Here is a 24,209-nt window from a genome sequence, read left to right on the forward strand (position 1 = left end):
CTCTCCCCTCCGACTTTTCCCCAAGTTTTTTTCTTAAGTCAAGAATTGGCTAAATCACTCTCTCTCACCTAATAATGGTAGATCCATCCCCCTTAATCCAAATCTTAAGGACCATTTTCTATACAAAATTTACAAGAAATGCTTGCATTTTAATTGGGGATTTACTCTCATTTACAAATGTAAGGAGATGGCCCTCTAATGAATGATTCATATCACAACACAAATAACACAATGAAATGAAAGGTATATATTCAGTTAATCCAATACAAAATGAACCTTAAGATAAGCTTAATAACTAAGCAAATACATTTACCAACATAAAATGCCAATAATTACTACCAGTGATTGTTGTCCACTGATTAAATATAGGCTTTTAAAATGTCCAGAAATTATAAGGAAGGAAGTTTAAACAGAAGGATCATGTTAAGGCAATAGAGAAGAAACAATTACAACCCTCTGCCATAGGCAAGTATACCTGATTGGAACCAAAGCACCATTAACACTTCAAGTATGCTAAGAATGTTACAGGGAAAATTAATATCCGTCCAGACTAAGTAGGAAAGCATTAGATTATACAAGCGGCAACAATTTATCAGAGAGCTATGAAAAATGAGGTCTACCTATCGACCAAGATATCGGTGCAACCATTGTTCGCAAAGTCAATCTCTATTCAATGTGAAAACTCCATAATAATAATGCCCTTACTGGCACCAGGCCATGGAAACCTTCAACATAATCCCCTCCATTTAATTCATCTACCTTCTTCGAATTTCACTCACCTGCTTCCAATCTTACCAACCGTATCTAACCTTCCTCTCCATGTATTCCTCACTGTTCGTTATTTCTACGGTCCATTCATCTATTAAGTCTCACAGCCACACGCATCCTTTCTCCTCAAACCCAAGAATTTGGAAACATACCAGGTTTCATACCAAGGGCAGATCTTTTCATCTTCACTCAGTGTCCTCCTTGACAATACCCATCAACCCCTTAAATGCTTTGTTTGCTGACAATCCGGTCTTTCTCTCCAGTCAGCCACAGTCAAACATAATTCTTCATATTCTATGCCCACCTTAGCATTTTTATTCATACAGGTTTAGAATTACATCTATCCAGTCTATGGCCAATTTTCCATTTACCTTGTGTCAACTTAACCTTAGTCATGTCTTCACAAATTCAATTACGCGCTAAATGTTTTCATGGTCATCATGATCTTATGCAAAGCTATGGCGACAGTGTAAAAAACATTTATCATAGATCTAGGGTTTCAATGGCAGAAACATGCTGAAAAATGAATGACTACAACAGTGGGAAATGCCAAGAAATAATTTTCGAAGCAGAGTGAGTTCAGCAATTTCCTTGAAAAGTTTTATCTTTTATTCATAGCACTGAACTTCTGATTTTACTTCAGTAAGGCATGGCATTTTTCTCCCAATAAAGTAAGCCATTAGCCAAAGTTGGGTCTCAAATATGCTAAGATGCTACACAAAACATTTTCAGCCCTTGTTGTCCCGATAATGCCAAGCCTAGAATACCACTACAGTTTCACCTTCATGACAATATTCACTAAAATTATATTTTAAGTACATTTATATGTGTGGTAGAGACCACATGAAGTGAATAGGGTAACCAGGTACGGCAATGATACTGTCTCACCAGGATTGACTTAATGCACGAACCAAAACCGAATCATTGACTGCGGTTGCATTTTCACTTTATGATACATGTACTAACAAACTATGGGAATGTACTCTGGTGCATTATGCTTCTTTGGTATGGTGACAGAGTCACACAAAAATCACAAAGTTTTGTTCTCACTACGCATACAATAATATAAATCTATCTCCTTTATATTCATCTGATCCACTTGCAATACATTTGATTCCACGAGCAAAAACAGTGCATACATAACAACAGACAAAAAAATGCATTAATGTAAAATTTATTTCGTTGGAATCAAAGGTGGAACATATCATTTACGAGAGATCTTTTATGGGTAACTACTCACAAAGATATAAGGAAGTACATTTTTATGGGGTTTTAGTTGGCTGTAGTCTTGAAATTATACCACAGTCATAATCAATGGTATCAAAAAAAACATACTGTAAACCTCACTCTGAAAATAGCCAAATCAACGTGCCAAACCACAAAAGAAAAACTCAAATAAAGTAAGAAAGAGGGCGATAGCAATGAAATGAATGGCAATAAATGCCAGGCCATTAATTTCTCCCACAATTCCTTAAAAATGATTAGATAACCAAGCCATGGGTTATGCCGTAAGCACATCGAATTCCTCGGCATAACTTTATACAAGTGTTTAATGTAGGAGGTCCACATTTACCCCATTTCAGGAAAATTAAGAAGTTCAGCATGCCTCCTTCCTGGAACACTGAAGGAAACTGCTGGCAGGGATGTGCTAAAATGCTATATACAATGGTGCTGCGTACTCCCAACATTACTTACGGCATTTTCTTGAGGAATTACGGCCCATCCCCTCATTATTGATTCAATACACTAAAGCCAAAGCAACAGGCCTGGGACCCAAATCTATGGGGTAAGTACTATAAAATTGCAGGCTAAAGGAGTTTCTAAGGAAACCAATAATTTATGTCAATTTAAACATGCTGCAAAGATGCTTCTCACTGAAAAAAATTCCTACAGCAATTACAGTTCATAAATGACAAATTATTATATCCCAAGTGAATAAATTTCTATTTATATCTTAACTATCAGCTTTTATATCGGTTCTCATGTTGTAAATAATGAGTACATTGTAATTTTAAGAAAATCAGATTGGTGCAGTAGCTAACGTCCTGGCTTCCCACCCATAGAGCCCAGGTTTGAATCCTGGTAGTAGTATAATTTTTCAGTGGTATCCTGACCAGTATTTGTAGAGAGTACTTCAAGTGAGTACGTTAGATTGGACATCAAACTGTGCACCCCTTGGTGCTTTTCATTAATAGTGGGCTAATGCCGGTTTCTCTCCACCATTCCTCCTTTTCCCATCCATTCCTAATGGTGCAAATGACCTCAGCTGTCGGTCGCCTCCCATAACACTACCACTACTTGTGATTTGAATCATGCTGAACCCTGCTTTGTATCATTATTCTAGGACATCACTCATCACTTTTTCTACTATGAACAATTCTTAATCTATACTTTAGACATGTCTTATGTTGGATCTATGAGCCAATTTTTGGGACAAAAAAACATAAATATTTATAAGATGCAAAGTTGGTGCTCATAAAATCAAATATTTGGCTTTTTGGGTAAGTGAAGCCAAGAGGTTAGTTTTATCAACTGTCCCTTAAGAATACCCCAGCCTACCGTTTCAAGCCAACAATTTTAGGTATTTCCCAGAGGAAAGAGAAATTACCTCGGCCATCCTCGTGGTTATGCTTCTTGGTTTCATTCCACTGAGCCTGGAAGTTCTTCGGAATGGGCTTGGCATACGGCACCTGCAACGATGTTTACAAATGTTAGGCATAAAAACTGTAATGGGTGATCCGAACTCATTAAACATTTTATTCGGTGCACTCTTAAATAGATACGCTGCTGGGAAAATCATCACATGTACCTTTTTCGTCGGTTTCTGTTGATCTTGAACATTTTCAAAGTCCAGCCCAGGAATCTGCGCATCAGTTTTAGAAGGGAGCTCTACTCTGTCATCAGGCCCCATCCCCGGAATGGTGGCAGGTTCATCTGGAATTGGTTGGCAGTGAATTATTACCAGTGAACCTTATGAGTTTCCTTAATTATGATTTTGACATTACTAAAAGTACCCACAGAGGACACTGGAATAAGACTATCTACATTTTAAAGTAAAGATGACTGCAATGGCCATGAGTACCAGAGGGGACAAAATTAATCTAAAGATAATTATAAGAAGGAAAGGATGGAATAGAAAGAGCAGTGATGGGAGAATGCAATTTCTACAAAAAACTAATTACAGTAATTTCTCAATTATCCATGTTGAATGGATGCATGACAAAGTACAGATAACCGAAATATGTGGATAATATGTTCGTTAAATAAACTGATTCAATTCCTACAAGCCATATTAGTTGAAAAAACATTTGACTGCAATTAGGAAACAAACCAAGTCTGTTTTTCATTCCTTGCCATTAATTGGAGTTTTTTTTTAGCAATAGAAAGAATAATTTTCCATTTTTCAGCCATTTTTATAAGGGTGGAATTTTAGATACACAGGGACACAGAACTACCATAAAGTGAAGAGCAGACACATTTTCCTCAGAGCACTAAACCAATCATGTAGCCGGGAAAAAACAAATGACTGGTGAAGGACAAATATTGACGAAGGATTGCCAATGTGTATTCATATTCATCATATGATATACCAATTAAAATGATTCAGTGTAGATAGCTAATGAATTATTTGTTTCCAAGTAAAGCTATGTATTCGCTCGCCTTAAGGAAGAATATGAAATTCTCAGGGCTAATGAATAAATACAAGAGAAACGATAATGGGACAGTATTGATATGCTGAAATTAAAAAATCAAATACAATTGACAACGTTGTATATCGTGAAAATGAAAAAAACTTTGGAGAAAGCTCATTTATTTCAAACTTCTATCTTTTAAAAAAGAGTATATTGAAGTTTCAGAGCATTTAGTTATCTTTACGATTGTACCTTAATCAAACTTTCGAGGATCTGGGAAGAGAGAACGTAACAGATAATCTGCACACGGATAATCAGGAAAAATCTGCACCTAAAAAAAGCTATAAACCATTTTAAGAAACATGAAAAATAAACAAACATTCAAATCCACCTTTCACAACCGACTCAAAATAATGGCTCCAACTTCACTCTCAGCATGGAATAGTTTATGGAACTTCTTTAGGGAACACAACTATTTGTACTTCAGCATACTAATTATTTAGTGATATGTGCTTCACCGTAAATTCAACAAAATTATCTTACTCATTTGGATAAAATACACGACATGGAAAATGCAAACTGTAAAATAACAGTTTTGAATGCCTGTAGCATTTAGTACACCAAAAAGTGTAACTTTTTCTACATCCAAGATGCTTGAAAATTTGCCTTTATTTCAAGATCCAATATTTACCATGAAAAAGCAATATCATTCTTTCTTTTTTTGTGTGTGAAAAAATACCAAGTTTATTTATTCGGTCAATATCATTCCTGTCCAAAACAAAAAATAAATTGACATTAATCGCTTATTTTCCATCTAAAACCTAAAACATTTTTTTACTGCGATCTTTGTATTAGACTGGCACTAGAAACCTTAGCCCTTATGTATGGCATGAATTGCATTATGAATTATTTTTTTCTGGTGCACAAACTACAGCCAAGTTAAACTAGACACAAAGGATCAATGATTGAAATATAGACTCAATCCAATACAAACTTATTGTATAACGAATGTTCATGCCAACGGAGCACGACAAGAATAGAAATACTAAATTGCTTGAGTGTTTTATGTATAACCACCATGTGAACCACTCAACAATTGATCAGTTCACAGTTTTCAAGAAGTCACATTGTAACAAAACATTTTTCATGGAATTCTATAGTCAAAATTAACTTTAAATTATGAAAAGACAAGTATTATCAGTTAATGTCAGGTATTACATCTATATTACCCATGTCATTGTTATTCTAACTCAAAATTTAATTTTACTGATTTAATAATGATTTTCAAACTTCATTTTTGCCCACCTAATAAGTTATGACAAGTAAAAATGCTGATTGACAAAAAACAGCAATTTTTCCCTGGGTAATATAATTTATTGTGACCAAGGTTTTAATTTATTGTATCATCATAGCCTGATGAAACCAAAAAAAAAACAACTAAGTCACAGCAAATGATTGAATTTTAAAACATCCATTGTGCCCTAATTCCACTACATCACACCAGATTGTACTCTATTGGATGAGATGTGATATTTTTCCTTAAGAGGTGCAAATTAACAGCCACCACCAGTGTCCGAAGTGGGCAAGGCAAAGAAGACAACTGTTTATTCATAACTATGGGAATGGTAGGAGAGAGTGAATTAACTTTACCCTGAGCACTTCTGCAACCCATCAACATGATACGCACCCAGTGATCATTTAGGCCAAAATGATCCTCATCAAACAAAGACACCTGCTAAACCACAGCATAAAAATGAAAGATATACTTCGGCCACATGAATGAATACCTATATCAGCATCATCGAATCCAGCCAATCCTGCAGGTAGTGTGTTTAGATTGTATTTGTCCCTCATTTGGTCTCCAGGTCGATTCCTGGTCCAGAATTTACTCGTGTGGTCATTGGAGCCAGAGCAAAGTATGTGACCAAGTGGATGCCAAGCCAGAGCCCACACTATGCTGTCGTGTGCAGCATCAATCCCTCCAACTTCTTTATCAGCCCTGCAAAAGCAACAAAAATTAAAGTTAAATCCACAGAATATAATTAGTATTATGACCCACGTGACAAAAACCATTTATGTTAAACACTATTTACTGGTTTGAAATGAGACAAAATGGCATAGGAGAATGTTTCTAGCATTAAAAAGAATTTTTGACTACATTAGTTAAAACTTAACTTCACTTAATAAAACAATATACATTAATTAAAAATTTGATATTGACTTATTGAAAAAAATTACTCAATATAAACATTATTCCAGGCCTAAGAATGGTTTACTGTTGAAGTAAAAATACCAATGTATATTTCCACTAAATTTTACCAGAGGATGACGCCGATGGATGAAACTAGTTGTACCGAATTAGGAATATCTTTCTTCGGTACAACTAGTTTCAACCATTGGTATCATCCTCAGGTAACAATTAGAGGAAAGACATATTTGTACCTTTACTTCAGTGATGATGGATTTCCAGAAAGTTAAGCTTGAAAACATTGAATATTGGTTTACTGTATAGCTCTCCATTCTTCTTTTTTATTCAGTGCTAAATACTTCACCCCCTGATAGCTTCTCTGTTTCTGTGTCCTCCTTTATTTGTCCTATACACTCCATATGTCTCTTGGTCTTCCTCATGTTCACTTCCCTTCAATATCCCCTTCCATTATAATTCTAACTAATCCACTGTATCTCAAGGTGCACTCAATCCAACTAGCTCTTGTCCTTTCTGTAGATTTCTCTATATCATCATTAAAAGATCATATTTTGCTGTATATACACCTATATTCCACTTAAATTTCATATCTCCTACAGCTATATTATCAAGTTACAGTAAAAGCAAATCCTGATGAGTACATGAGTTATGTAATGAACTAATGTCAATGGAATACACATTAAACTTATCTCCATAGTTTTTAGATACTATTCACTTATCACAGCATTATTACAAGGGCTGTCCAGAAAGTAACTTCCGTCTTCATGTAGTGAAGGGAGCAAAATGGTCTATGCATTGACATACACAGTAGGTAAAAATAAATAAAATTGAAATTCCCACCAAATATGAAGTTCGTTCACTGATAAGGTATTTACTGATAAAAAACTTGTTGCTAACGTTCATCGGGAAATTTATGCTCTGTACAGACCAAATTTGGTGAGTGACAAGAGTTTTGCGTCAGTGTTGTAATTTGTTTAAGAGTGAACACAATTTTTCATGATGATGACAGAAGTGGCTGCCTGTCTGTGGTTAACACTGAACTGCACCTGAAAATCGACGAAACGTTCGTGAATACCGGCATTCTACGCCATCTGAAACTTTTAAGTATTCTACAGATTCCTACGACTCTGTTGAATGGAGAAACAACTGAAAAGTTGGGCTACTACATGTTTTGTGCTCATCTCGACAGGGAATTTCAAGATGTCCTAATCGGTTGGCTACGATCTCAGGCGGCAGAATTTTATGCTTAAGGAATTTGAAAACTAATACAGAGATATGACAAATGGTTAAATCTGTTTGGCGAATATGTATAAAATAGTGGAAGTATGTAGTTTTGAGATGAAAATTGAAAATGTATCTATTCAAGGATATTTTTTATAACATAATGGAGGTCAATTTCTGGACAGCCCTCGTAATATTGGTAATTTACGGTTAAGTTTTGAATGGACCCATACTACACAACGGTACACAATTCCCTTGCCTCTCCTTACCAAAAAACCACAACCTGACTTCCAAAACTATAAAAAACCTCTCTTCAACTCCACATAATTAATTCCACCCTTCAATCCATCCAACATCCCTATCCTATTCCTGCCCCTTCCTCACTAGCCTAACATTCTCCCCTCTCTCTCAATCTTCCATGTCCCATTGTCAATTAAAATGCTCTAAACATACATAACATCTGAATAAAAACTTTTACAAAAAAAATAATAGTAATCAATTGAAAAAATGCTTCCATATACAACTCCAAATGAGTTTGTCACTCAGAAATAGTGACTATGATTATCATTGCATCCTTTGCAGAGAATGGAAGGAAATATGCCACTTTCATTTAGTTACTCCTTTCAGTTAATTCAACAATAATCTCAACAAGAAATTCCATCTGTTTTCCTTACCCAACATGCCAAAAAAGAATTGCCCCGTCAGATCCACCACTGCAGAACAGCCCCTCGTGATAAGGGTGCCATGCCACACTGCTTGCCTCCTTTTTGTGGCCTCGGAATGTTTGAACTTCAGTGCTTAGATTTCTTAAATCAAAGAGTTTGAGCAAATGATCACGGGAGGCGGTCACCAGCCAGTTGCCATTGCTGTTCCACTTCACATCCATCACTGTACTCTTGTGAGCATGCCTGAAAACATTTCCAAAATGACATTTTGTACAACATCCAAATTGGGAAAGTACAATGAATGACCTGACTCAGGACGCAGAGGTAAAGTTTCCCTCTAGTAAAATCGACGGAACCGAAATATGCAACATTTCAATTTATGAAACTTCAAGGGTGAATTGAACGATTTTATAAAATATTAATTTTATTTATTAGTGTTTCAGGGAAATATCAATATCATTCAATAACTTAACCCAGTTTATACAAGAAGCCAAGAATAAAATTAATTGATTGATTTGCAAATACTACAGAGTTATTATCAAGTAATAGTGATGTGGATTGGTGAGAATTCAGGTTTTCGCAAACATATCAAGAATTACAATAAAATCTGAAATTCACACAAAATCATAATTTATCATAGAATTCCAATGACATAATCATGGTTTTTAAAGAAAGTATACAGACAGCATATGAAAAGCAAAATTCTCTGATAACTTTTTATTTAAATCCATGTAGCATCCCTGTGAGCCACCACTAGGGTGTTTGGCAGGGGGTGACTCTACACTAGGTATACAACATCAAAATTTAATGTTGCTCAAAAGCTAGGTTACCTCTGCCATTGATGACAGCATTTTAAAGATTCTGAAAGCTTCATATGCATTAAATAATTGCCACAAAATGATTACCCAACAGTTTATTTCTACTTCTTTCAACCAAGAGAAAAACTGCTTAAAAAGGCCAATCAACAAGGCAGAATAAGTAAAATGACAGCTATAGTAAATTAAATCTTAACCATTATGTTCAGGCTAAAGAGAGTTTCACTATAAATAAAGGAAGTATCAGCACTTGAATTATGAATAAATATTGTTTCCCTCAATAGATATCAAAGTGTTTACAACAACTGTAGCACAGGCCTAAGTTTATAAATTACAGCCATAAAACATGACATTTTAATGAAAAGGTTGTTTTTAAATTATGGGAGCAAAAATTGTAGAGGGTTGTTCAAAATTTGTACGCAATTTCATTGTTATTTATAGGCCTTCCACATGACTCCACAAGCCGCAACCTTCTATTTAGGTTGGGAGTACTGGACTGTGGCTGATTTAAAACTAACTACTCCTTGTGGTAGTAGTTTTGAGGGTAGGCGACCGACAGCTGAGGTCATTTGCACCATAGGGGATGGACACGAAATGATGAAGGAAGGAGAGAAACCCGGCATCAGCATTAGCCTACCCTTAACAAAATGCGCCGTGGGGTCCGCATCTTAACGTCCCATCCGACGGACGGCGTACTCACTCAAAGTGCCCTCCACAAAGCACCTCAAGTAGGGATCGAGATACCTCTGAAAAATATTCAACACCACCGGGATTTAAACCCGGGCCCTCTGGGTGGGAAGCCAGGACATTAGCCCCCGCACCATCTCGATTCCCTAACTCCTTGTGGTTTCTAGTCATAAATCAGCCCAACATCACCCTCATGTCAAATGTTCCTAGGCTCATTGGAAGGATGCCGTTCTTGGTTTCATATAGAAGGTCCAAAACAACTTCATGATGAAGTACTTTGAACACTTGTTTCATCAGGTATTGGGTGATCCTTTCTGCCAATTTGAAAAACTGGGAAATATTTGCATGAACATATTTCACCACTGGGAATGCAATGTGAAGCACAGGATTGAAAAGATGAGTCCAACTAAACACATAATTCAATGCATCAAATTTTTAACTTTCATATTGATGGGCAGAATTGAGATTTCCATTTCACCCAATTATGTTTGAATACCAAGGGACTTTATACTGTATGATGGAATTATTAAAATAATTTAAACCTCAAGGGATTAGATTGGAAAGGTTGGCCTAATGGTCAACTCTCCCTATTAATGACACAACATCAATTTTGAATGAAATTCCAATTATGAAGTATGTGGTTAGAACAGAACTAATTACTATTTTGATAGATGGATTATTGGAAAATAGTGACTCAGATCAGGATAATTGCACATTGTAGCGTGGTAATTTCATTCAGATATGCAGCCCACGAGTTTGAGTCCCTCTTAGACCAATTCAGTTAGGTGATGTTAATCATTGAAACGTAAGAAAGGGCCTTAAGATAATTTGTCGTCAATAAAAATAAGTTTCTTCATAATATATTTAGAGCCCACTTTGTCCGCAACAAAGTGGGCTCTAAATAGATAATAGCCAATGTTGCAGACTCTTGAATAAAACATAATAATGACATAAACAAAACAAAGGCTAAACCTTCCAACATATATGTAAATTTAGTTTTTCATTCCTTTGACAAATACCTAAAAAGATGTATGAATTCATTATTTCTCATACATTGCACACAGGTTTTTTAACACCACATTCTATACTGTTGGTTAGGGGGATATGGGGTAGATATTGGTCCCTCCGAAGAAGCACTAATCTGAATATGCCCAACTATTTATGGGGTTATCTTCAAATATGGAAATTTTCACATAGGATAAAAATTATTCTGACCCTACTATATATACCAGTGTGGATACTCTCATGATTTCTATGAACAAGTGTACCCTCATCATCTTGCATCACTAACTATTTTAAGAGTGATGACAAATGACAACATATTTCTTGATGATTAAGACACAAGAGAGCACCCAGAAGTATGGGAAACAGAATAGAAAATAGAGGCATATTCTCTATTGATGCCCATTTGTGCCACTCTATTTTCTTGGCATTGACTTCCACACTTTGGAATGAAGATTGACACAGACAAGAAATCTCATAATACCAATAAGCACAAGGTGCCATAAGATGTTTTGGGACTGCTCATAAATTGCTACGTATATTCACTTCTATTTTAACCCATAAAGACACGAGTGATTTCGTGGTTCATGCCATCTTCCAGTCCTGGGGAGTTTTACCCTCTGCAATCAACTTGATGATGATCAATGCGTTCCAGGAGTTAAATGTCAGGGGTGGATGACTGACAAGTCAAACTGTCCCAGTGGCAACCATTTAAACCTTACAATACATCCCCAAATATAATATTTAGACCAGACACTGGGATTTTCAGGCTACACAAATTAGTTCACAGCATGAGCCTTAAGTTCTATTTAATTTTTAACATAAAGTTAATATAATTAATGACCTAGAAGAAAAGGCTTGATAAAAATTAGCTTGAAATTACGAGGGTTATGATATTGGACAGAATGAAGGGAGGAAGTATATCCAGATGAAGAGGGGCTTGTTGTAGGGTAGGATGTTGGGTTGCATTTTGCTAGGAAAGACAAGTCACCTATTTGGTGGTTGAGTCCATCCAAAACCTACCTTAACCTGTTGATTATCTATAATAATAATGAGTTGGTTAATAGTTACATAAATTTTATCTATTGGAGAAAAAACATACATACTGATTTAATTACAGATGATTGTTTCCCGACAATTACTCTCTTATATACCACAGAAAACGTATATGATACTTGTAAATCAATGCATCAAAAAAATGCTTAAGTCATTGGAATCACACATAAATGACCCGATGATGAATTTAAAAATTAAAATTTGTTTTAGGGGATTGCCTCGAATTTTTAGAAGTCTGTGATATCATCATATCTAAGTTTCAAAAATTTACCACTGTTGGAAATGGCAGGGTTGACAAGGGAGATATAAAACATGGTAGGGGAGTATCATAATGGAGTGGCAGGAGGGAGGAAATTAAATGAACGTATGACTGTGATCCATAGGAAAGTGGCAAGCAGGTTGACACAGAGGGCAGAAGGCAAGTGGAAAGAATGTGCTCAACACTGTTTTTTCAGAGATGGGCAATGAGTGATTGTAATTTAACTGAGCATTTGCATATTAATGTTGTCTGGCAAGGAATAGTGTTGACTTTACTTCATGCCCGGGACAAGCCTCTGGCACACACAATGCCAGTGTGCATCTTCCTTATCACAAGACTGCTTATGTTCACGAGGAAAGAATAGGCATCGTAGGTAACTGAAATACAGTTATTGAGGGCATAACAAATATAGCAATGAACGAATAACCAAATAAAAACAATTACTGCCAGGGGAGGGGGAAGAGTAACAAACTGCACAGACCCAAATAGTTTTGACTGCTAGGGAGCAGTGAAAACCTAGAAAAACACGGAGAGAACTACTGATGGAGGATAAGGACTACTACTAGGACTACTACTAGGAATACTACTAACTACTCACGGAGGTAAAGGAGTGTTTTTTTAATATCATGAATTGCCATGGTGACTTGGATGATTTTTCATTAAGTTTTCTTGATAACATTCAAGACATGACATCTATACTATAAGTTTTTATAACCATTCCACATTTACTTTCAGTTATGCATACAGAAAAATAAGATTTACAAAGCAGAAATGAAATTACTTATACTAATACAATAGCATTGAATTTCCTTGAGCTATGGTAATTTTATGGTACTTCTGTGCAACCATGGGTGGATGAGATAATTATTGTAATAGAATACACTCCTTGTTCAATACATATGTAAAGGAAATACTCAAATATTAATATCTTTATCACCTTCAACGAAAAAACTGTTTTGTTCAGGATGGATTCAGTAGCTCCACAGTGGCTAAAAGTAACATCTGATACCATTTTCTTATGTTCATTAAGGCTAGACTCTAGTATAACTAAAAGTTAATTCAAAAGTCAACTTTGAGCCATCTTTGGGCATAGAACATTCATCAGAGGCAATACCTCTTTCATTGACACTATTCCAATTCTCTCACTAAACATGGACACCTAATGGCTTGAAATAAGTATTTCAGAATTTTATTTTCAAATTTATAGACCTAAGAGTATATCCATAACATAAGTATTTCAGAATTTTATTTTCAAATTTATAGACCTAAGAGTATATCCATAACATAAGTAATTAGCTTGCCTGCAATAGTTTAGATGAGTATGTACATTTAGACAGTAAAATTTTCTATCATGGATTTTACAACTCCTAATTGACTTTTTCTCTTATTTCACTCAATTAATTGGTATAAATGTAAGGGCAAATTTACTGCCAAGTATTTGTTAGGCGACAATTCTATTGCCAGTATTGATTTTACCATTCAATATTGATTTTTTCCCCTTACAAACTCTCAGCAAACAGTTCACACCCTCAAATGGAACCATGGAACATCATTTGATCCTAAGACCCTCATTGTACCTCAAAAGAGGGCTGAATCAAGTCTATGAGTCACATTTGCTTTTATTTACTTTCCCTGTAGATTCCTGCAGAAGTTGTGAAGACTAAAAAGTTGATATTTCTCCTTTGTCATTGGATTACTGCTTACAATTAAAAAAGTATTTTTAAATTCAAAACTCAATATCATTTTTTTAATGGTAGTAATTTATCTTAGAAGAAAATAATAACTGTTAAACATTTCTAATCCTGGGAGAAGATTCAAGATGAGTGGCTTGATGATCAACACATTGTATCTCTGGCATGATACCATGAAACTCATTTCCCTCATCAATTGAGAACTTGTTATTGTGATTTAAAACTAAGAGAAAAGGGGCCCATGAAGAAGCATAACCAAGGCATTTCTACATGAACCTAGCGCTTTTTTGCCACAGGTCTGCAACCAAATTGGTTAGATAGATCAATGGAGAGCTCTCCTCGGGCAAAGCCCAAAGGGGTACGAAATTCATGCATTTAAGGAGGGAGAGGGGGGGGGCAGTTTCTTTCCCTGCACCACCTGCAGTGTGTCCAAGGGCATAACCTGGAATCAAACCTGGGCCCTCCCAGCCACTGCGTCATATTATGACCCACTGGGTTCCAGTGCTGGTAAGGCCTCCAATCCACCCAAATTAATTCACACCATGTGGTAGAAAAGTTTACGATTCACTTCACAGAACCCTCTTAACAGGAGGGTTCAGGGTGTGATGCCAGAGTAAACCAACTACAGTCCACGTCAAGGGTGATCTTAGAGGTACTTGCCCAATATTCACACCATAATCAATCACCAAAGAACTGAAGAGTGCAGCAATGGCACGGCCAAATGACAGCACATTCAAACAGCCCCAATGCATGTGCTTAACAACAGAATTGAAGAAATCAATCAAATCCCTACATCAGAATCGAATGACCGAATGAATTAAATCCAAGAGTCAATACATATATCAATAATATACGAGAAGCATGATATATCAGAATGAACAATCCATAGATTCATAAATGACCGGCGATGAAATAAGGAAGAATAAATTTTACTGGAATATATCAAGTGCTTAACAATTGTAGTATGTGCATTATGACTTCCTGCTGCCATGGTAATGGGAATTCATTCAATTCCACAGCTAAGGCTGTCCAACTGATGCTCAAAATCATTCCGGCCCATGTATGCAGCAGCTGAATTGTACGAGGATCTGCTTCAAACTGTTGCCTTCTCTTTAAAGAGGAACCTACCGAGTACATATGCACAGCATATACGATTTGTATTAAGTAAACAGATGCTACAAAGCAATTGATCAATGAACTGGTGGAGCATGGAACTTAAATAAAAGCCTTAAGTTTATATAATGGTTCCTTTTCTTCAATCCTCCAAGCAAAATCTTATGCTTATACCCCTCAATTCAGGTATGATTTCACCTGATCTAGCAATGATTCTGTAACATTAATCCATCAAAATATCATTCACAGACAAGTGGATAAAAAATAAAGCTTTCTAACAAAGCTAATTTTTAAAAATTAATGATGCCAGGTATCAAGTTATGCACCACTATGTCAAACATTTCCCTGTTTCTGGAGACCACAAGTAACAAAGTGATCAGCATATTATGTGCATGTAAAAATTATGAGGCCAATTGAAAAATTAAGTTGATCTTGTCAAAAACATTAGTAATATGAATGGTATTAGCTATGAAAACAAAACTGATACTGACAGAATAGATCCTTCCACTAGCTATGTTAAAAGAAGTCAAATGCATCTGTCAAGGGCTGAAACGATATTTCCCAAAACAACTTTATACCTTTTCAAATTATAAACACCCATTTCTCTCTACTTCTTCGTTTTTGCTTAAGAGATAAGAGGACTGAATACAATACTATCAAATACTGCCTGCAAAGGTAACAATTAGCAATACTGCAACTCAAATTTCATACTTGGAAAGCAAATAAAGCAAAACTAAGTGGCTCTGGGATTAATTTCTACATCTCACTAACTCCTTGATGTAAACCCTCTACAAAAACACTCTTTTCCCCAACAAAGAGTTCACTATGAAGGGTACGAGGGTGGTCTGAAAAGTTTCTGACCTAACAAAGATACAAGACATTTTTTCTGAAATTTTTGAGGAAGGAAACTTTTCAGACCACCCATGTATGAATGATTTACTATCCCATTCACTGTGAAGAATGAAATACTATTATCACCCAAGAGTTCTTGACACTGCATAGTACTATCTAATCCCTACAGACAATATCTTATGATAATTTATCAGTCAAATTCCAAGAGCATCTAATATACAGTCATACTTAGTTAGATACAAAAATAAAGTTCAATTAGTTAGAAAAGATACCACCAAAAAAAACTTAAATAGAGTATTTTCAATAATGCAAAAAGATCACCCTTTTGATTATGGCTCAATTTTAATTAAAAATACATTCTCCTTTGGACTCAATGGTGATCTCAACTGCCTTGCGCCTCACTGCAACTATTTTGAGTCTATTGAGGCATGAGGAAGTAAGTGAAGCCTATTTTTAGGTGATGGTCAGAGAGGTAATAAGGCATGTGGAATACTACCAATAAGTCACCAAGATCAAGCCAATAACTGAAAACTCCATCGCCATAAACTAAACTAAGAATCCTGAGAACAAATTGAATTGTCTCTTTGGAAGGTTCACATTCATGACTGCCCAAAACTTGTTTACTAATACTGCATTGCCCACTCTTAAGAAATTTATATCATTAATGGAAATAAAATCATGTTACTGTAACTTCTGAAACAAAACAAGCACATTATCACAATATGGAAGTTTCCAACAATATATTGTATTTTTACTAGGCGTTTTGAAAAACTGCCCCTTTCTTCTCAGAGGATAAAAAAAACACACCGCCTCATACTCATTCATTCATAAAACCTTGGTGAATTAAATCCCCTACACCAGGCCACGAACGGACATTTAACTCACAATGTAGCTAGAGACTGTCCGGTTTTAGGATCCCAAAGCTTCACTGGCTGCTGGTTGTCCTTGCTTCCCGAGATGAGAAGACCTTTCTGTGGATGCCAATGGACACACTTCACATCTGCACCATGCCCTATAGGAAGACGAGGTTGAGGCCCATAGGATAAGACAGTGAAGCATCACTCAAAGCATTTTCACATGCAACAACATTTTTTTTAAAGCTGACCATACCACACAAAAGCAGTAATTCCATTGAATTTTTTTTCTTCCTGAAGACATTGTACATTACACCATCCCACACTATTTCCTCACAAGAGGTAAAATTCCACTTTCATTTGAAACATCTGGCTCATGACAGAAAAGTCATGGTATGCATACTGTTTGGTCTCCCACACGTTAACATATCATTTTATTGATACAACTTCATATTGAAAACCGATAAAAAATGATGACATTTGACAAATAAACATTCGAGTTTCCCAAGAGAAAAAGAAAGCTTTTTTTTCTTGAAGTGCATAAATACATTAACATGAAATTACACATTTCCTTATTTCTACTGAGGTAATTCTTTTATTGATGAAATCTACATTGGTCCAACACCCAAATTTAAATCTATAAAAATAATTATGAGCTCATATGGGTAATTGCACTACATTTATACCACACAATTTCCTATTTTTTTTATTTTTAATTTCACATATTTCTGCTTAATGAACAAAAATATGATCAGTGAACATTAACACAATAAAATGGTAAACAATTATCAATCAACACAATGTACGAAATGGCCACAAATTGAGGCACTGTGTAGAAATTTCTTGACTTATCTTCCTTTTTGAGTCTTTTCAGCTCTTCTGAATTTATTATTTTTTTTCCACTGCAGTCAGGCACACAACACTATTCATGTGCCCTCTTTTTTTTAACGCAAATTTAGCAATAAATTGAAGGTGTTGCTGAAATAAACCTGCTCACGTGGTCAGGGACAGACTTACCTCGTAAAATTCTCTCTTCGTGACACCGCAAGAAGTCCCATATCCTGATCGTGCCATCATCAGAGCATGTCGCAAATTTTTGATCCGTAGGGCTGAAGCTAGGATAGGTAGAAGATTTTCTAATGTCAGAACGCTGAAAGCCTGATAAACCAATTAGGCAACAATAACACCACCAAACCCACATTTGTGCTCAAAATTTCACCAAGAACCCTCCGGTATATAAACGGACTGTGCATGACACAAAAAATTTCATTGCTATGCATACTTTGGACACCAAGAGAATCTACTAGCGGAAATATGTTCTTCACAACTACTCTCTTTCCTGAAAAGGGGAATTATTATGACACCACCAATCATTTCCGAGCAAAACATGAAAAGCTGAAACGAACCTTTTTGATTATTATGACATTTGAGAAACCTCCAACAAATTTCCGAGCAATATACCAAAATTTAATGATGATGATGCCCTTCAAGCTACCATTCCCTGCTTTCAGATGTAGAGAAATGTGTTTCATTTGCTATTTGGATAATGGCTACTCGCAGAGCCAATGCTTCCGTGCAGGATAGAGGGTGCAAGGGGATCACGTAACAGCTAGCAAAACGGCCCACTGCTGCTTCTTTTCAGTAAAACTTTTTATTTGCAACAAAACGGTGACTTTTATTCCAAAAATATCACACTGTTAGAGGTCAATGATTTTATTGTAATAAAAAAATAAGTTACATTTGGCAGATACAGTGTTCACACCACGAAAAAAATTGCTCAATGTGCCATTCTGAAATCAAATTTCCCACCACGCAATGCACAACATTACAAGAAAGTGTGCTTTTCCACAAGTACAAAAGATGCTAAATACATCAAATTTACTTTGAATACCAAGAGTAAACAAACCATAAATGAAAAACACGGCAGGCAACTATCAGTCATTGGATATTTGTAAAGGAGGGTAAATTCTTTATTTACATTTGGAATGTCGTAGGTTCATTCTAGGATCTTTAAAGGGGGAATTTGTTGGTCAAGGCTTAAAAGAACTTGTCATCAGCTTTATTTTACTATTCTTAATGATGCAGTAGATACCCTTCAAACCAGAATTTATTGGGGTAAAAGGTGTAAAAAACATAAACTTTTATTAATAAGGAATCAAAATAAGTTATCATCATAATGTCATAGATATATATAGACTTAAAGGTAGGTTGGAGAGTTGTGATGACTGAATTTTATTTATTGACACATCGCCACATTATATAAAAAAGCATGTCAGATCCCTTTATTGTTGACACAAATATGAACAAAATGAAATTAAAATTTAGATGGCTTATCTCTTGTTAGAGAAAAGAGAAGTTGAGTTACATGTGACATAGGTACATCATACTTCTAGGCTATTTTGTAGCAATCCCAATTCCAGGAGTGGTATCTTTATTTTCACAACAGGAATGTTTTAACTGACATCAATGTGCAAAGAATATATGGAATGAAGAGGCTACACTAACATAGGCAACCCCACTGATGGTGTAGGATAGATAGGACTGCTGAATTCTTGATGCCAAGCTATCTAAACCAATGGCGTCAGTAACTTTTATTACTCTTTGTCAATAGCTGTTTTCATGTCATAAAATGCCAATGCCCATAAGAAAAGGCTTCGGTATTAACAGAAACTATTCAGTAAAATAATAAGAGGATAAAAAAATTCATGAATACCCTGAGAAAACTGCATATATATATATATTAACTATCTATGAAGAGATCAATGTGATTGTTGAAGAAATGGCAGTTAGTTTTCCAATGCAAACGGGAGTCAAGAGTTTAAATAGCTGTTAATAATACTTTGATTTAACATTTGAAAAATTTAATGATAAGTGATTATATCATTATTATTCTTATGGTGAATATTAAAGTTTATTGTCACATTTTTCTTTATGAAACTATCAAAGCAGAAAGATGAAAAGCTACATTTTCCGAGGAACTGCAGGGGATGCCACAACAGTGACTTTCAATAGAGTCATCCACTAATAAGCATTTCAATGCAACAATTTCAGAGAGTAAAAGCTGTTAGCCTTGACCAGGATCCCGGTCAAGGCTAATAATTTTTACACTCTGAATGTTGCAATGACAAACAGAGTTTATTATGTTAACAATCGTTTGATGACCCCAATTGTTACTTGACAATCTCTCGATTTTCACAATTCACGATTGTGAATGACCTCATATTTTGTTATAATAATTTTTCCTAACAATTAATTAGAAATTTAACCGAAAAACTAAAATTTGTATTTTGAACACTTAACTTCATTGCACTACTACCAGTCTATGCATCAAAACCTGTAGTAGTGTAATACAGTTAGCATGAAAAAATAGTTTACTAATTCCAAAGAAATTTCAGAGTTTAGGAAGACAACTCGATAGCTTAACTGGCTGAAACACTTGGCTGGACATTGAGGGATCTGGGTTCGAATCCCAAATCAAGGAGAATGATTTTTACACTGTGAAAGTGTTGCATTGTAAAGTTTACTAATTCAGCGATCATGAATTTACACTAAGTAGAGCCTGAAACCATCAAACTCTTCAAATGTAATATTTGGCCGGAGAGAAGACCTGAATTAATAAAATCTGATTGCTGTATACTCAATATAAATCCAGTTTCATGTTCACCAAGAGAGAGTTTAAGCCTTAATCTTTCACTCTATACACAATGGCCTTCTACAGAATAATTTTGATTCTTCACAAATTCCATCAACATTCATACTTAATCAAAAACATGACCAATGTTTTACTGATATTATAAGGTTAAATACAGTAATGTAAATTTTGGAATGGGAAGAGAGAAGAATCTACAGCAGAGTTCATGATTTGCAATGGAGTTCTGATTACTAAGTCATTCAATGAATTATAAACTATTGGTTGCCAACGTCCAAGAAAGCATAATTCTACAGGTGTTAAAGACATGGTGGAAGACAAAATCTGATATTTTAGCCAACGAGGTGAACATAATCAAGGACAATTGTATTTTAAAACACTCATACAAATGTACATATATATATTTATATAATATATATATGTATATATATAAACAAACATATGCATGTATATACACACACATACATATAATATATATATATATATATATATATATACAGGGTGTGGCAACATAACTTCCTTTTTTCAAAAGCAAAATGCTTTCAGAAAAGGAAGTTATGTTGCCACACCCTGTATATATGATGCGCAAATATGTGATGTGCTGATATATAAACAAGAGAGAAGAACAAAAGTGACTCTGGTCACCCTATGTTTCCATTAATTTCTCTCCCCAACAATGACCACCTGGCCAATCCAAATATTGATGTTGAAGAATTTTGCCTTACATAAAATCTTCATCAGCTTTTGGAATACGCCAACTTTTGGTGACCAGTTATTGAACTTGAGCAGTCATCATATTAATTACCCCAGCTAGCTAACCAATAATCGAGCCCTCCCAATTAACAGCCGTCATTATTTACCGCCATGCTTGTGATAACTATGCCTAAATATTAGCATAAACAGCTATGATAAAGCATAATGAGTTTTCTGAGGATACTGAAGAGCATACATATTATCCAGGAACAACTGTATGTTCCTAAATGACGACATCTACCATATGTGAATATGATTATAAGATGAATAAAGTATATTATTATTATTATTACATTATTAGAAATCTAGTAGACGGGAAATAAGTGCCAAATTTCATTTTCATGGAAGGTAATACCCGCATTGCCTCTAAACAAATTGAGCAAACATGACTACTGGATGAAATCTTATTACTGCAGACCCTATTCCTATGATTGAGTAAGTTTGTTGCCTGACTTTTGACGCATTAGAGAAGCCTTTTTGATGTTGGTGACTTGCATTCGCACTATTCTTCCTCATATTTGTCGGAAACCACGTCCACAGCAATGTGTTGCACTGACCAAGACCAATTTACCATCGTATGACTAAACTGTTCAGTTAATTGAAGCAACTTGATCAGTTAAGCAGTATAAAAAGTTAAGTACTACAACGTATCAAAGTAATATCATGCAAGGGATTTTTACGAGCCCTCACCCATGTCACACACAGAAAAATCTTAGATATGACCCTGTCATGAAAATGGATAACCTACTCCTTCCAAATTTTTAAGGGTTTAATGAATTTCATAAGGCCAATTAATGAGAACACACATCATGCTGACTCACTCCCTTTCAACACAATCCTAATTGGTTCTAATTCTTTAACAAGAAGAGAATAATTTTCTTCACTTGGCATCAAGATTCAGCAGGAGGAAACATTAAGATGTTTTTGTATGTCCAGGGAAGGTATGGTGGTATACTTTATTATGAGCAGATAGGAGGAATATGTAATAGTGAGGTAATGAAAGAGGAGTATGTGGTGTGAAATTTTCCAAGCAGTTTCGCTGTACCTGAGCCCTCGGATGGCCTCCTTGTGAGCCTGGAACATTTTGACGTTATTCATGTTCGACTGCCAATACTTGACATAACCACTGTGATCCCCTGTCACCATCCAGACATCATTATGAGACCACACCATAGTTCTCACGGGGCTGTCGTGAGCCTGAAATCAAAATCAAAACAAATGAACATGCAGCAGCCAACATTACCATGCTGCAAAGAAATAGAACTAAGTGTGAACAGAGAGATAAACCATTTTATTGTGAACTACAATTTCAAAGGTGATTTTACGTGGGAGTCCCCAATTCAGGGCTTCCAAGAGGCCAATGCCACCTAAGGTTTATGACCGTTAAAATGAGAGAAATCCTTCATCTGGTGATAACTGATAGAAATGAGTATATTCCTTACACAAAAATGCCTTAAATTAATGGGATTACTGTATATATCATATTCTCAAGAAAAAGTGAACATTTCTCAGGACCTCTGGTGCATGTCATTCCACAGGAGAAATACTAATATGAGTTTAATTCTGAAAGAAATCCAAATCACTTGGTCACTGAGCATTTTTAAAGAATATTTAACAATTTCTTTCAATGAATCACACAATATGGTTTTGAAAAGGTTGAAACAATTTTCCCAAATAATTAAAATGAGAGCAAAAAATTCAAGTTTCTTGACTGAATCCAAAGTACCATCTTCACCCAAGAAAAAAATTACAACCTTCAACTGATTGGTTGAAGTACCCCGAGATAACTACAACTCACTATGATATTTGCCCCTCATCAAAACTTAAGTTTTTAAATGAGAGGAGAGTTTAGTTTATTTAAAACAAAATGACTCTTTAGGCTGCAAGGAACAGTTTCATAATCCAAATAGAATTTAATGCAATAACGGAGTGGAAAATTGAGTTTTAATAGTTTCCTCCAAAAATTAATGACCTTTTCTTAACATTTTATGTGACGGACTATTGTTTATTATAAAATTATGTCAAAGGGCATTTCAAAATACTGAGAAATCAGTGGCATACTAATTCCTTAAGGTGCCCTGCAGACCATTTGGTAAGTATTTTAGTGCCAACTCAAGGATGTAGAAAAAAATAAGTTTTTTAGAGCATGCTTTCAAGTATGCCTGTAAATACATACGAACACAAATAGGAAATTCATTCAAAAGCTAACATGAGGCTTAAGAGACTTCAAGCAGTTGTGGTCACCTTCGTTACAGTCTTATGGAACTATTTAACACCAGGGAGCCCCCACCCATTCTTCCATTAGTATGCCACTGTGGAACAAAACTTTAAAGAATTACCTGAAGAATAGTTTCAAAATTAAAAGTTAGGCCATTCCATAGAGTGAACTCTCCAGATGAGGCTCCTGTTACTAGCCTTCTACCTTCTGGTGTCCATGCCAAACAAAAAATTGGGCACCGCATCTTATTAGTGGCAGTCTTCACAAAACGTGTGGTGACAGCATTTATTGGATTGTCAGGATATGATGGTGGAGGTAGAAGTTCTGGGTAGTAACAAACATCTGGTTGCAAAATTCGTCGATCCCTGGCATCACGCTGCCAAACTCTTCCCTACAAAAGTTATTTCGAGTTAAGTTTAAGATTCAATTTCTGGAAAATTAGTCTGGAATTTCAACAGTTGTCAATTACAGCTAACTAGTGAGAATGAGCAAGCATATCACATTGGTAAGGAGAATAAATTATTGTAACCAGCATGAATCAATAAGCAATGATTAAATGCATAGGTCCGATGCCAGAAATTTTAATTCAGGTTTAGTGAACAGCACAGGATTTATTCCATCGCTTAAAGAATTTACTCGTCAGAATTAAGATTGCAAAGCTTTCAGCATACTGTACTTTCTGGGGGGATTTATATAATTCAACATTTCCCCCTGAAAACTGGCAGGTTAATTAATTTAGATATCCTTCAATAGGAGCTGGAAGACTTC

At 35.5% G+C, this 24,209-nt stretch overlaps 1 protein-coding gene across 1 annotated transcript in view; it reads right to left on the reverse strand.

Moving 5' to 3' along the window:
* The window catches only part of Wdr33 (WD repeat domain 33), a 30,587-nt gene that overhangs the window by 5,345 nt on the left and 1,033 nt on the right, over positions 1-24,209 (reverse strand). Inside the window, exons 2-9 of the mRNA XM_071595131.1 lie at positions 23,563-23,832; positions 22,269-22,420; positions 17,839-17,936; positions 16,853-16,979; positions 8,502-8,735; positions 6,188-6,399; positions 3,578-3,702; positions 3,377-3,458 (exon numbers count right to left, since the gene is read on the reverse strand). Coding sequence (XP_071451232.1) covers positions 3,377-3,458; positions 3,578-3,702; positions 6,188-6,399; positions 8,502-8,735; positions 16,853-16,979; positions 17,839-17,936; positions 22,269-22,420; positions 23,563-23,832 — 1,300 coding nt within the window. The remainder of the gene's footprint in view (positions 1-3,376; positions 3,459-3,577; positions 3,703-6,187; positions 6,400-8,501; positions 8,736-16,852; positions 16,980-17,838; positions 17,937-22,268; positions 22,421-23,562; positions 23,833-24,209) is intronic.

This window comes from Hetaerina americana, unplaced genomic scaffold, assembly GCF_022747635.1.
Source record: "Hetaerina americana unplaced genomic scaffold, ioHetAmer1.1.p SCAF_7, whole genome shotgun sequence".
NCBI lineage: Eukaryota > Metazoa > Arthropoda > Insecta > Odonata > Calopterygidae > Hetaerina > Hetaerina americana.